Here is a 14,495-nt window from a genome sequence, read left to right as displayed (position 1 = left end):
TAAATGAAGCACTTTAGAATGAAATCTTCGCTAAGAGCGACAGGTTTACGAAGTGTCCATGAAGGCACCACCGTCCAACATCTGTCGATGTGTTTGCGCATGCTCGTCGTGAGATATGAATAACTCCTGAAGACAATAATATCTGAGCTCAGTGTCTGAATATAAACAGCGTTTAACAGCTCTAAGAGGACTTTTTGTTACTGTCACTTCTGTAAGAGCGTCAGGAACTGACTTCAATAGTTAAGTAAGTAACGTGTCTCGCTAATATTCACGTTGTTTTACGTTTTCGTGGCTGACAGAAACTCCCCAGTGTTGTCACCGACTAGAAACTTCACCATGTGCGAGGACGGAGTTGTCCACCAGTGAAATGGGACTGATCGGTACAAGGGAAGTGTCGTGGAAGTGGTGTACTGTTCTCCAGCTGCATATTCAACCTCCTGAAGCCGCTCGGACACTTTAAATCCACCTTTAGTTTTCGTCCATGGAGGCTGTCGGGAAGTTTGAGTTCCACAGAAGGGACCTGATCGGTCACGGTGCCTTTGCGGTTGTGTTCAAAGGGAGACATAGAGAGGTATTCCCATGATATTAATGTATTATTATGTGTCTGATTGATTTAAAAAAAGTATTTATAGAGCTGCTTTTTTTATTTATTTATTTATTTTTTTTAGAAACGTGACTGGGAAGTTGCTGTAAAGTGCATCAGCAAGAAGAACTTGGCCAAATCACATTGTCTGCTTGGTAAAGAAATCAAAATATTAAAGGTACGCTCAGTTTTTGATATGTTCCTGTGTCTTTCTTTCCGTGTCCACTTGAACTCAAATGTTTTTCCCCCATCTCGTTTAGGAACTCAAGCATGAGAACATTGTTCGACTGCTGGACTACCAGGTAAAGCTTTGGCGTCTCTGTCACCTGTGTGTTTGCAGCCACATGTTGCTCATGCTGTAGTGTTGTCATAACACTTCACGCCGTGTGCGCATGTGGTGCAGATATGACGGGTGTTGTAGTCTTTGATGGCGCTGGCGGGACTCAATGACCTGAACTGTAGTTTTTATTATTCTAAAAGAGACTAGAGTGAAATGTTTTTTTTTAGGATTTAGTGTAATATACTAGCCTTGTTGAGTTAACCATTAACCATTTGCTCTTCTCACCTTACTGACACCTGCCAGACAGGGTTGATCTGATCTCTCACTGCTTCTGACAGATGGCAGGGTGTAGCTGGTTAAACAATGGCTTAAAAAACACAGTACATCACCTCCCAGCAGGCTCACACCAGCAGACGGGGCTAATGAATTTAGGTTATGTACTGAGACTCCAGGTCAGGCTGCCAGAGGCTTCTTTGACATTAATATGTTAATTTACCTGGCATCAACCAGCCTCTACTCTGTTATCAGGATACTTATTACACCATTATACACATAAGGTACTAAACGAGTTTCAGTCCGATACACAGAGCATGTTAGGTGATATAAAAGGCAAACAAGATTCAACTTGCCCCCCGCCCCCCACCTTACTGTCCATTCAAGTCAAGTGCGACTGACACCTTTTAAACGTCTCACTCTTTTAATGTTGATGCTAACAGCCCTAAATTAGCAGCAGGTACTAGATGATTCAGGGAGCCTGGAGTTGGACAGGGTCCATAACAGGCTACAGTTTCTGGTTCCTGAGCATGCGGTAACAAGCAACAGTAGTCGACTCAGTCTAAGAAATGAGCTCGTGTCCCTTGTGTAACCTGGGACATAGCTGCTAAGGCACTAACTGATTTATAATTCCCTACCTCTCTATGTATATTACGTTACTGTTTTGATTTGCATTTAATCTTCATCTGGTTTTATCAACAGGAAATGGGAGGATGTGTGTATCTTGTCATGGAGGTCAGTTACATGTCACCCTGTTTTCAAGTGCAAATGCAAATCACAATTACTATCAGACAGCACTGTCAGAGACTCTGTTAAGACTTGTATTCCTCGTTTTTACAGTACTGCAATGGAGGTGACCTGGCAGAGTACCTTCACTGTAAGTTTGCTACATCACACAGAGCTTAATATAGCTCATGTCTCTGAACTGTACCCTGTACAGTAAAGTTTTCTGTTTCACCAGTGGTCACAGCGAAAAAAAAAAAAGACATTGACATTCACTTTTGCAAGAGAGGGCCAGTCTCACAGTGTGTTTTTTGTGAGCATGTTTGGAGAAACTTACTGTTGTACTGACAAGTCAGCTTTCCATTTTTTTATTAGACTTTTGAAGGAGTAATAGGATTTTGGCACAGTAGTACAAACACCGAATTCAGGTTTAAAGTTTCCACAGGTCAGTGGGTAATTATCACTAATACTCCTTAATACTTAACCCAGATAAAAGTAAACCATAGAAATAGGCTTATGATTGAGATTATTCCACTTTTTACTAGAAGTTATGTAAAAACCAGATTAGGGAATAATAACTCCCTGCTTTTATTTTTCATGTTGCTGGCTTTCAGTGTGTCCTGTGTTTTTACTGGGACTAAATTCTCAGACTGAAAAAACAAAACACTTCTCTCTAGACTATGACATTAAAAAATTCCTCCGTCTCATGTTTCAGACTTCATTTCAACATTTGATGATGTGACTGAGGGCATAAAGTTAATTTTCTTCTCATGCTAAATTTACTTCTTTGGCGTGGATGAAACTATTCAGATGCTGATGTGGACTGACGGTCTAATTCTGCCACTGTGCAAACATCTCTTATTTTGTAGACCTGTTAATTTTGTGTTCCTGCACAGGAGACACATCACGCTATTTTCAGCACAACACTCAGTCACACTTGGCAAGGTTCACAGAGCACCCACATGACCTCACCCATCTGTCACTTACTTATCCCCTGTCCTCCGGTGGAAAAACACAGCAGCTAGAAATACTGAATGGATTGAGATGAGAGAGGTTTACTAGCACATCACATGTCCCTCACATTAATTTCTAAATGAAGCCTTATTGTAAACAAAATAGTTTACACGATCATCATATGTATTTCATCCGTCTGACCCACAGCTAGGGGCACATTAAGTGAGGACACCATCCGTGTATTCCTACAGCAGATAGCTCAGGCCATGAAGATCCTGCAGGGTAAAGGCATCCTCCACAGAGACCTCAAACCCCAGAACATTTTGCTTTGCCACCCAGAGGGGCGCAGGTCCAGTTCCACGAAGACCTGCATCAAGATAGGTAAAACATTAGAAGAACAAAATGTGAAAGGAAATACACGGTGTCTCTTGGTACAGTACATGGAAACACTCTGCTCTCACTAAAATATGTGCACACAAACACTGATGTTTGTGCGTCACCTCATTTCTCTCACCCTCCAGCTGACTTTGGATTTGCACGTCATCTCCAGACAAATACCATGGCAGCAACACTGTGTGGCTCTCCCATGTACATGGTGAGTATTAAGGTCTCTTACTCTGCTTTCCTGTAGCAACAAAGTGTAATTTCGCCATGTCCAAAGCTGTGAACTGTGTTTGTCCGAACTCAGGCTCCTGAGGTCATCATGTCACAGAAGTATGATGCCAAGGCTGATCTGTGGAGCATAGGCACTATTGTGTACCAGTGTCTGACTGGAAAGGCACCATTTCATGTGAGTGACACTTCAAAGCACAAACATATTCAGATACAAAAACTGTTAACATTTGTTAACAACTGTTACAGTAACTCACAAAGAAATGTTCACTGAGCTCCTTTATGTAATTACAAATACCCATCAATTGTTTTTGTTTAATACATAGAAAAGGCAGAGTCATTATTGTAAACACAAAACTGAACATGATATATCCCTTTCGCAACATAGAAAAACAACATCATCCATCCATGAGCCATTAAAGACCACCTGCCTGCTAGGTGACACTCTCCCTGATCTCCAGTGTTGTCAGCTGGAAAATGCTGCAATAGCTTGTCCACTTACTAGGAAAGCCTTGTTTACTGATGGGGTTGGGGGTATATGGAAGTGGCTATGAGCCTGGAGCAAATATTATGACACAGCACTGGGTATTACGTTCTGCTGTTCACGTGGCTGCTTTGATGAAACAGTTGAACTGTTATCTATAGAGAAGTGATGACACGTGATCCTTCCTGAAATCCCTTTTTATTCCCTTTTCCTTGTTCATGATCAACATGTAGATTTGGCAGGTTTTTACACTGGGTGCCCTTCCTGACCCATCCCTCCCCTATATCTGCAGCAGGCCTGGGACCGGCACCCATAATGCACTGTCTTGTGCAACCTCAGTGATTGGGTTATTCCTACGTATAGCTGTTTCAGATGAAAACACATTTTGTTATTTGACCTTTTGTACCTTTTGAGGTTATTTATGTTGCAGTTTCCTTGAATGCATTTTCCCTGAGAATCAGGGGGAAGATTTGCTTCTATTTTTGTCAGACAGGTCAGTGAGTCCAAAGGTCAGGTTGAGATTAGCTGATGATGAGGTTTGCTTAGCTAGTTTGATGGGTATCATCAAACAACCGCATATTTCTTATGGTTGGATCATATGCAGTTTGGCACAAGTAGCTTATAATTGTTGTAAAGTTCTAGTCAAACAAACCAACAGTCCATTGTAATTTATTCAAGTGCTTGTTCGTAAGGGTGCATTTGCATATGTTATAGGCCATTTTCAAGTGTATCTCCTGTTTATTGTGCCCATTTAGGCCAGTACACCACAGGAGCTTCGTCTGTTTTATGAAAGCAACAGGACCCTGTTACCCAGGTTAGTGCACCTCTGCCAGACCACCCACCAACTCTCATACACTGCATATTAGACACAAACAATACGCAAAGGAAGATGATAGGAGTTACATGGTAAACCGGTATTACAGAGAGATCTGTCATCTCTGCACTTGCTGGTGAATGACATTCATCTGCCCCGTGCCTGCATGTGAATGGCGTGGACATTTACAAAACACGTGTAACACTTGCACACGCTTTTATAATTAGCACTCAGTAAATCCAGAAGTTTCATACCACCACCAATAATAGTCCTAATGTGGAAGAAACTGATACAGACATCTGACGCAACTGATCATCGGGAACATTCTCGATCAGACACTCTCACAATATTTGAAAATCAAACTAACATGTAAAGCTACATCTATTTCTCCCTCTACAACATACTCTGTAGGAGGTGTAATATGAAACTTAGTCTCTCTGCTTTGAAATCATTACATACTAATCAGTACTCGTGTCTGTTTAAAGTGTTGAAGACTGAATGTCTAATGTTCAGAATTTGGTCCTGGAAAGGATTGTAAGCAGTGTATTATGCCAGCAGCTTGTGTATGGCCTGTGGCCATGCTTATCTTTTGCAGTGATAAAGCCAAATGATAAGATAGCCCCTGTTTGTGTCTTAGGAGACATGGTTTGTTGTTTTCTTGTCATGCTATATATAACCTGCTCCAAGCTGCCAGCTAGTGGCCTGTACAGCTATCATTTTCCCCATGACCCACATAGCTCAATACAGACGTAAACACACATGCACTTACAGCATGACTGACTCTGACTCTGAGTGTCATAATACCCTCAGCTTGTGCTCTGAAGCAATAAAATAGATAAAATATTAGCATATTTTACAGCTCACACTGTGGTTATGAAACACAAGTTGCCTAAATATTACTGTTTTTTAAGAACATACATATTGGAAACAGGATGCACACACAGTAAACACACAGATGTTCTGTCAACATTTTGGTTCCACATATGGCACTGTGTATAAAGCTGCATGCCAAGATGAGCTCATCTAACGATTTACCCCTCTTTGTGCAGTGTATTGTATTTAAAATTCTTGGGACGAGACTGTAATAGGAGTCACTTTCTTTCCAGTGACTTTTGTTATTAGCAGTGTTCTAACTAATGAAAGTTCATCTAAACAGGAAACCTTTGTATTTTTCCAGCATCCCAAAAGAGACTTCCAGTAACCTAAGACACCTACTGTTGGGGCTGCTTCAGAGAAACCACAAAGAACGGATCGGCTTTGGTAAACCTCTGCCTATTAACGTTCACAATCCCTTTTCGTAATTTGATTTTTAAAATCTGTCTCTGACGTCTAAATCTACACACTTGCAGATGAGTTTTTCCACCATCCTTTCCTGGAGACAAGCTCAGCCACAAAGAAATGTATGTGCTTTATTTTGTCTGTAACAAAACAGCTCTGTAACAACAACTGTAGTCCAGGTTCTAACACAAGCCCAATTTTTGACAGGCTCTCCAGCTCCCATGCTCTCCTACCCCAGTGCAGGCCTGGGCAGTTCCTCTAGCAGCTCCTCTGCATCCCACCTGGCCTTCCCTCAAGTATGTTCAAGTTTGGATTTATAAAATCATCTCTTTACTTCACTTGATCTTGGTGAAAGATGTGACATTCATCGTATGTACTAAGCAATGACAATTAGCCAATCTTTTGTTTCTTTCTTAGCATTCCAGTGGAGAGATGCACCGACTCCAACCCCAATTGCATTTCTCCCCCGCGCAGAACTCTCCTGTCTTCCTGCTGAAAGAAACACCCAATCAAGGCAGCAGGAGCACCTTATCTTACACAGAAGATTATGTCATGGTTCCTGCTCAGTTTCCCAGTAAGACCTCTGAGCCTCTGTCTCACACTTTAGCTATCTGTATTTTTAGCTGTGCCTGTTTTCTGCTCGTACACTTTTGTTAAATTGTTAAAGTCTGACTATCTATATTTCACTTCGCTGTAGGTGAGTACACATGTGAACTGAATGCTGAGTCACCAGTTGAAAGTTGCCTGATATACAGTGGGTGAGTTGCACACAAACATGTAAACACCAAGACCAGACATAAATAAAATATTTGCATGGATGAAAAGTGAAACTCCATCACACTGATGCACTAACACATTTTTACACACTCTCCAGGAGCACAGTAGTTACTGAAGGAGGTCTGATGCCTGCAAGCAAGACACCGCCACTGCCGCCTGTTAGGTAAGACAGGGCCTGGCTTACAATGTGTACAGTATATCTTTCATATACTATCTGAGAAATGTTTTTAGCTTTTAGAGAATTTAATTTGGTTAAATTGCACTTCTCCACTGATTTGTAATATGTTCAAAAACACTCCAAACTGTCCGTTCCTCTGTGGCTAATACTTCCTCTTTCACTGATGCAGCAATCCTGCAGAATTTGTCAGCCTTAACTGCAACCACACAGTGCCCATTCCTGTCCCAACTCAGATCCAAAACTATCAGCGTATGGAACAGAACCTGCAACCTGTTGGATTGCATGGCTCTACAAGGCATGTACAGCTTCTCAGCTGTCTTATCTATGCACCCGCACCACCTCAGTGTCCTCTTATTTTCACCTACCCTTTTATAAATGGTTCTTATGTCATTCAGGGCCACGCTGTGCTGTGCTGGCAGCAGCAGTGAAACTTCCCTACAATATGGAGACTGCCGAGCTCCAGGTTCAGTATTTGTCCTGAACTCTCCAAGGCTGGTACCCGGAGGAGCTCTACCTCAACAGTCTTCCCCACTAGGTAGGTATTTCAGTTGGTTTTTTCCTTTTACCTATGTAGTGAATGTTTGTTAAGCAGAGCTCCAACACAGGAATTCTCATAATTTGTTACATGTACATGCAAAAAATACAGTGTTTCATGTTTAGTACCTCTCTGGAGTCATTTAAGTCTTTTGAAAACAGAGACTTGTTAGTTAATTTAGTGTTAGTGACATTCTTATTAGGGCTGTTGACTAAACACTGATGACTTCATAAACAGGCCTAATTTACTAATGATTTAATCATTTGAATTCCCTGTATTCTAGTGGGAACTACACCAAAGACCTCAGAGCAGACTCTTCCACTCAGCACAAGAACTGGACAGTTCCCTGGCACTGCTGACATGCAGGACTCCAGCCTCAAGGTCAGCTTCTAAAATACAGAAGCCTAAAAAAAAGAGCTTCTAAAATATAGCAGCTTCTCTTATATATAAGCTTTTAAAATACATCACAGTTTACACTAGCTGGCAGCAGCAAAAGTTCTTTACACTTCATATAAGGCCCAAACAAATATAAAAGAAGACGTTTAAAGTTTCAGAACTTCAATTTTCTTTTTAACAGCAGATTCAATCAAGAATGCCAAACCGAACCAGGACTGTCCCAAACCTGCAGTCCCTTGACCCAGCTCCTGCTGCCCAGGCTGACATCAGCAGGAACTCAGCCAACAAAAAGGGCCCCTTTAAAAGGTCATAATAATGAAATGTGAATTTGTATGAGTTTATGTCAATAATCCACATCTAACTGAGACTTTTCATATGAAAACCCACTATACCTGGCACCTAGAGATGTCACACAGTCTGATAGATATGCCCGCTGATAAATAAATGGTCACGATGCCATCTCTGGCTGTGTTAAATATCCAGGTCACTGAGTACAGGCAGGCTGTCTGACATGCTACTGAAGGCGACCTTTGGAGCTCAACTTTTGGAAGAAGGAAGCGGCGATAGCTTCAACTGTGAGAAAAGCATGGATATAGCAGGTGATTATGTCAATACTGATACAGTCTTTTTTTGACAGTATTTATATACAGTGGCAAGAAAAAGTATGTGAACCTTTTTTAAATTTCACAGTTTTCTGCATTCATTTGTCATAAAACATTATCTGATCTTCATCCAAGTCAAGAGTATTAACAAATAGAATGTGCATAAAATAAATCTGATCTTTCATGTCTTTAATGGGACCAACCATAAAACCTCATAGTGCTAGTGGAAAAAGTTTGTGAACCATTGGAATAAAGTTAAAACAAAGTTAATTTGAGTCAGGCATTAGCATACCTGGAAGAATATTAGTTTGGAGGTGTGGACTAGAGCTATTTTGACTGACAACTCTTACTTTTTGAGTTTGCTCTGCACAAGAAGAAAACACTTATGTGAGCTTTGCCTCACCAAGAGAAGCTTTCAGGATGAGCATCTATGATCAAGAATTGTAGATTTACATGAAGCTGGAAAGGGTTACAAAGACTAGTCAGTCAGTCTAAAGTTAGGCAAACAATCTACAAATGGAGACACTTTGGGACTGTGGCTACTCTACCAAGAAGTGGGTGACCAGTCAAAATGATCCCAAGAGCACAACAAACAATATTAATGAGGTAAAGAAACAAGACCAGAGTGACAGCTAAAGATTTGAAGTCATCATTGGAACTGGCTAACATCTGTGTTCATGAGTCTACAGCACTAGAAACATTGAACTAGCAGGGCGTCTATGGCAGGACACCACCAAGGAAGCTGCTGATTACTAAAAAGAACATTGCTGCATGACTGAAGTTTGCCAAAGTGCACACTGACACTCCAAAGCAGTATTGGCAAAATGTTTTGTGAACTGAAACTAAGATTGAACTATTTGGAAAGAACACACAACACTACATCTGGTTTGAAAAGGTCACTGTATATCATCATGAAAACATCATCCCAATCGTAAATTATGGTGGAGGAAACATCATGACGTGGGTCTGCTAAAATTCCTTCTGAACAATGTGCAGGTCTGATCCATAGTTACAAAGCTCCTGGTTGAGGTTATTGCTGCCACATACTTTTTTCACTATGAGGTTTTTATGGTTGTTTTAATAATGACATGTTTGTGTTATTATTTTAAGCACATTATATTTGTTAATACTCTTGACTTAGATGAAGGTCAGATCATAATTAATTATAAATTATTGTAGAAAACCATGAAATGAGGACAAAAGGTTCACACACTTTTTCTTTCACTGTACCCGTTGTTGTAGTGACAGATTAATAAAGACAGATATGTTTTTCACTGCAAATAGTAGGATTTCTACAGGTACAGGCCAGTTCATGAAAGCACCACCATAAAGTTATGCAAAAGGAAACCGTGATGTAATAATGCAATCAATTAATGTGTGATATAAACACACACATTATGTGAGGTCTGGTCTCACTATGTGCTTGCAATATTTAAAAGTTACAAAGTTTCTGTTTTGAGGTAACTACTTGACCCTGTGTTTAACATTTACTGGGCTGCATTTTAACTGGACTACATTTTTTAAAGGCATCATAGTAATTTGATTTTGTCCCTACAGCTCCACCTACTGGTGGCTTTCAGTGCTCAGACAGCCCACCTCCTGCTTTCTTCATTATGGGTTCTCCATCCAAAGAAAACACTCCTCCTGATAGCACAGTATCAAAGATGTACTCAGGTAAGTGTTCTCACTAGTCAGGGTATTGGTGTTTTTTTAATGATGTGCCAGTTTGCCCATTTTAGAGGTAATTTGAACCTTTTTAGGGAAATTAAATAAGGTACAATTCTCCAGTCAAGAAGTAACCACTTAAATCATAGTAATAATAAAATAATAGACAACAATAACTATGTGGTTATTTTAAACCTGAACAGATACGCCAGTGCTTTTTGTATTTGTATTTATTCATATTTTTTAACCTATTCATTGTATAGCTATATTTCTCTTTGCCTTAAATGCAGGCTCCCCCACCTACATGAACTCAGCCTGGTTACCTAACAGCCGTCTTATGCCGAAAGGAAGCCGTAGAAACAGTGACACTGAATTCATGGATGCAACTCCAGTCTTTCATCCTCCAGAGCTCCCTGAAGATACACTGATGGAGGTACAGATACATACTATGATGATACTGCTAGGGAAATCCTGCAGGTTGTCTTGAACCTACAGGCAAAAAGTATATTTTCATAATATATATTAAAAAAATCTGCTTCCACCTGAACACATTGAGTATTTACTGTATTTTATCTATGCTTTTTACAGCAAGCTCATACAGATGCTCTGAGTGACATGCGTTTCACATTGGCTTTTGTCCACTGTATCATGGAACTGACTTTGTTTAAAGACCCAGGACTGGATGCCCTCAGCAGTGCTGATGTTTCCTTTCTAGAGCAGAGCTTGGTGACAGATCAGATTAGCCTTCTGAGTAGAGAATGGAGGTGAGATGCAGATTAAGCTTTTTAAATTTTCTCAACATGTACTTCAAGGATCATTGAATTTACTTATGTTTTGTATGTATATCTTCCAGCTACGCAGAGCAATTAGTGTTATACATGAAGGCTGAAGAGTTTCTGTCCTCAGCACTGCACACTGCTAAAGAGAACATCAAACAAGGCCAACTCCTTCCCTCTACTACAGTCAAACAAGGTGACTTGTGACCTCTGCTTATTTCCATTAAGCATTCATCTTTTGTAGATTTAAGAGGTATCTGGTAAATGTTTGTAGTTTGTAGTCCAGATCTTTTGGGTGTTACAGTCCAATAGAATGTCAAGCATTAAAAATGTAGAGTGCAGCTTGACACTGTGCTGTGGTAGTATAATTGAGTGACAATCACGTTCCATGTTTGTAATTATTGTATTAATGAAACTGATTTTCATGCTGTATTTCTTTTGTGCAGTGATTCGGAAGCTGAATGACATGTACAAGAACTGCGTTACACATTGTCGTTCCCTCAATAATCGACTCCAGACCTTCTTACTTGACAAACAGAAGCTCATGGACCGCTTCGGTGGACTCACAGCCGAGAAGCTCATCTACAGCCACACTGTGCAAATGGTGATCATCAAAAAGCAGCACATCCTGATATTCTAGTCTAGATTATATTCTGTATTAGATTCTGTACAAGGGTGTGTGTTTATCTTGATCTCAATGTGTGCATTTGTACTGCATTCAGGTGCAGTCTGCTGCTTTAGATGAGATGTTCCACTACGGCACAGCATCAGTCCAGCGCTATCATAAGGCCCTTCTGCTGATGGAGGGTCTGTCCCGACTCATCACAGAGCAAAAGGACATTGACAACATAGATAAGTGTGAGTAGAAACACTATCACACACAATCCACAAGACAGTAGCTTATAACCACTTATTGTTACATCAAACCACATGTGAATGGACATCCTATGTGATATTCATTTGTCTGGATTGCATTCTAATCTTAATTTTTTTTTTAACTCTCTGTGGTTCTCAGGTAAGCAATGTATCGAGCAACGCCTTTCTGCTCTGCAGACTTAATAGCATTCATACTCCCTACAGCTGCGTCCACAGAAACTGCATTATTGTGCCTCAGCCTTCTCCTCACTTGGTGGCTGGATCCCCTTAAGACTGTAAATAAACACAAGCACTTTGATGTTCCTTAAGGGAAATGACCACTGGAGCATCTGCTCTTATCCCACCATCTCACATAAATGCACAGAAATAGACTGCAAGTCCTATTTTGGACATGTTCTTTAACAAATGTTGTGTCATGGTTGTTTGAATATTTTGATCAGGTACTGTAAATGTTCTCAGTATTTGTTTTGTTTTGTTACAGACAGTATCTATTACTATGTTGTTATATGTTTTGCACATAGAATAATTTGATGAAATGATAGCTGATTTAAATGTATTGTACTTGAAACTAAGATTATTTGGTTGCTTGATTTGAAATGTTTTCATTATGTCTACAGAACTTCAACTGGATCTAAATACTTTAGAAAAGATGACCAAATATTGCCAATGAACAGCAATATTAGTAAATCAGTGCCTGCCTTTTTATTTTATGTTGTTTTCATCACCGCAGAATATGTTTAATGATGTGTATAATTGTATTTTTTGACCTCATACAATTTATCTTACAGACATATAGATTATAGTAGATATAGTATATGTCGATAATTTTGTTTTACAATAAGTGATCCAACAATGCACACCTTGAGGTGGTGATGTACCCAGTTGTGACATTAACTGCACAATGCTTAAGTTTAACTGCTGTTAGTGTGTTGTTGTTTTTGTTTGTTTGTTTGTTTTCGGTTGTGCTCATTTTGACTTTGGAAGTGAAGTTTGGATTAATGTAAAACAACTGTGTTAATTTGTGAATGAATTTGTACATATTTAACTAATAGTACACTTGTATTTTGTATTTTGTGAAAATTGTGTTAAAACGTAGACTAGAATTTATTGAATTGACTTTTTTACTTTTATGATTGCCAGTGAATTTGCCAAAAAAAAAAGTTATTACACACTGTGGGGTGAAAATAAACAGTTTTCATTAAAAACATAAATTCTCTTCAAGTCAGTAAAAGTGGCTTAATATATCATTATGTCATAGTTTGATAAATTGACCTTTGTTGTAACAGTTACAATTACATTACTTCTTAATTCCAAGCTCCAATTTTAGTGGTGCATTGTGAAGTTGTTATACGAACTAAATGAAAAAAACTTGAACTTTCTAATTGAATATAATAATGATACAGTTTTATGAAAACGTTCTAATGTGTGTATTTACAATGATTTAAATTTTTGTGTTATTCAAACATAGATTTCAGTAATCATTGACTGAAAATAAAATTTAAGTTGTGGTAACTTAATAAAATCTCCTTTAATAATTTTTTGAAATTATTTAACCATAGGCCTTATTTAGACAGTTGAGACTGTGTTAGAGGACCTGGAAGATACAAAAGGTATTTTCAAGGCAGTATACCTGTTCAAGTACATTTGGTGGGGACTGTATATTTGCAAATTTGCAGTTTGTTACTGTACTTTTACTAAATCTTTTTAACTTTTTTACAAAGTAATAATAAAATGGGAGTTTGAACCATTTTAGGCATTTCACATATTTGGTACTGTGATTTTTTATATATTAAGCCTAGTTTGGATATAATAGTGTAATTATTCATGTTTACCACTCAATTTCCATTTTAGTTTTGACTAAAATAACAACTATTCAAACACCGAACTGCATTGGAAAGTTAATCGGTTAATTGTCTATTATTTTTACTTTTGATTAGTTGATTTCTATCTAGCAGTTGTTAAAATAACAAAAAGAGCTTGAAAATAATAAAAGCTGGAATAACTTGATATTTAACTTGATTGTTAATATAAGCATGTGTGCTCATAATTGTAGTAATTAAGTACATGTGACTTCATATTTCTATTATTTCCTAAACTAATAGGAACAACTTAATATTCATGATTCAAGACTTTATTTTGTCAAATTCTTTTTTTAGCAAGTTTAGCAGAAAGGCTAATTGCCCTTTATACAATGTAGTTTGTTGGTTCTTCTTAATTTCACCGTACAGTAAACTGTGTTAATTGTCTTTGTTGAGCTGAGCCGAAACATTTGTTTTTAAAATGTACACTTCTTCAGCCAATTAAAGAAATTATCTTTTTTAACCTCCAAACTTAATTAGGATAATGAGAATTGACAAAATATCAAGTGATACAATATCAACAGGGCTTTTTTAAGCACATTTGTTTAAAAAAGACAAAATATCCAAATTAGCCTATAAGCGTAAAATAATAGTTGCTTTGGCATTTTTAGATATTTGAATACAATAAAATATCTTCCTCTAATTTGAAATAAAAAATATGGGTCTAATAAAAATTCCTAAAAGAATGTCTTTATAAGAGAAGACAAAGTGCGGCAAGTTCATTTTGAACAAACACAAGAACATTTGATCAAAATCTACAATCCCAAAAATGGTGTACCAAAGTAGTAATAAGCTGTTGAAAGAGAAAGAGAGTTAATTAATACTGATAA

General features: G+C 38.5%; 1 protein-coding gene across 2 annotated transcripts; it reads left to right on the top strand.

Annotated features, from left to right (window-relative positions):
• The first annotated feature begins 123 nt into the window (after positions 1 to 123).
• Positions 124 to 13,396, top strand: ulk1a (unc-51 like autophagy activating kinase 1a). 2 transcript variants are annotated; one of them, XM_026344345.1, is made up of 27 exons: positions 124 to 571; positions 669 to 761; positions 844 to 885; positions 1,839 to 1,871; positions 1,977 to 2,013; positions 3,021 to 3,194; positions 3,335 to 3,408; positions 3,502 to 3,603; positions 4,665 to 4,723; positions 5,901 to 5,983; positions 6,073 to 6,123; positions 6,209 to 6,297; positions 6,419 to 6,575; positions 6,699 to 6,759; positions 6,876 to 6,941; positions 7,126 to 7,251; positions 7,352 to 7,491; positions 7,775 to 7,872; positions 8,072 to 8,193; positions 8,371 to 8,486; positions 10,047 to 10,163; positions 10,445 to 10,587; positions 10,743 to 10,918; positions 11,008 to 11,126; positions 11,377 to 11,534; positions 11,653 to 11,788; positions 11,946 to 13,396. In XM_026344345.1, exons 1-27 carry the CDS (start codon positions 482 to 484, stop codon positions 11,987 to 11,989), a joined length of 2,706 nt encoding a protein of 901 aa, XP_026200130.1. In that variant the 5' UTR covers positions 124 to 481; the 3' UTR covers positions 11,990 to 13,396. The 2 variants fall into 2 exon arrangements, with proteins under 2 accessions (XP_026200130.1, XP_026200129.1); XM_026344344.1 differs by having other exon boundaries at positions 8,069 to 8,193; positions 11,946 to 13,395.
• Positions 13,397 to 14,495: the final 1,099 nt, after the last annotated feature.

Source organism: Anabas testudineus, chromosome 9, assembly GCF_900324465.2.
Source record: "Anabas testudineus chromosome 9, fAnaTes1.2, whole genome shotgun sequence".
Lineage (NCBI taxonomy): Eukaryota > Metazoa > Chordata > Actinopteri > Anabantiformes > Anabantidae > Anabas > Anabas testudineus.
This window is presented reverse-complemented; position numbering and strand designations above follow the sequence as displayed.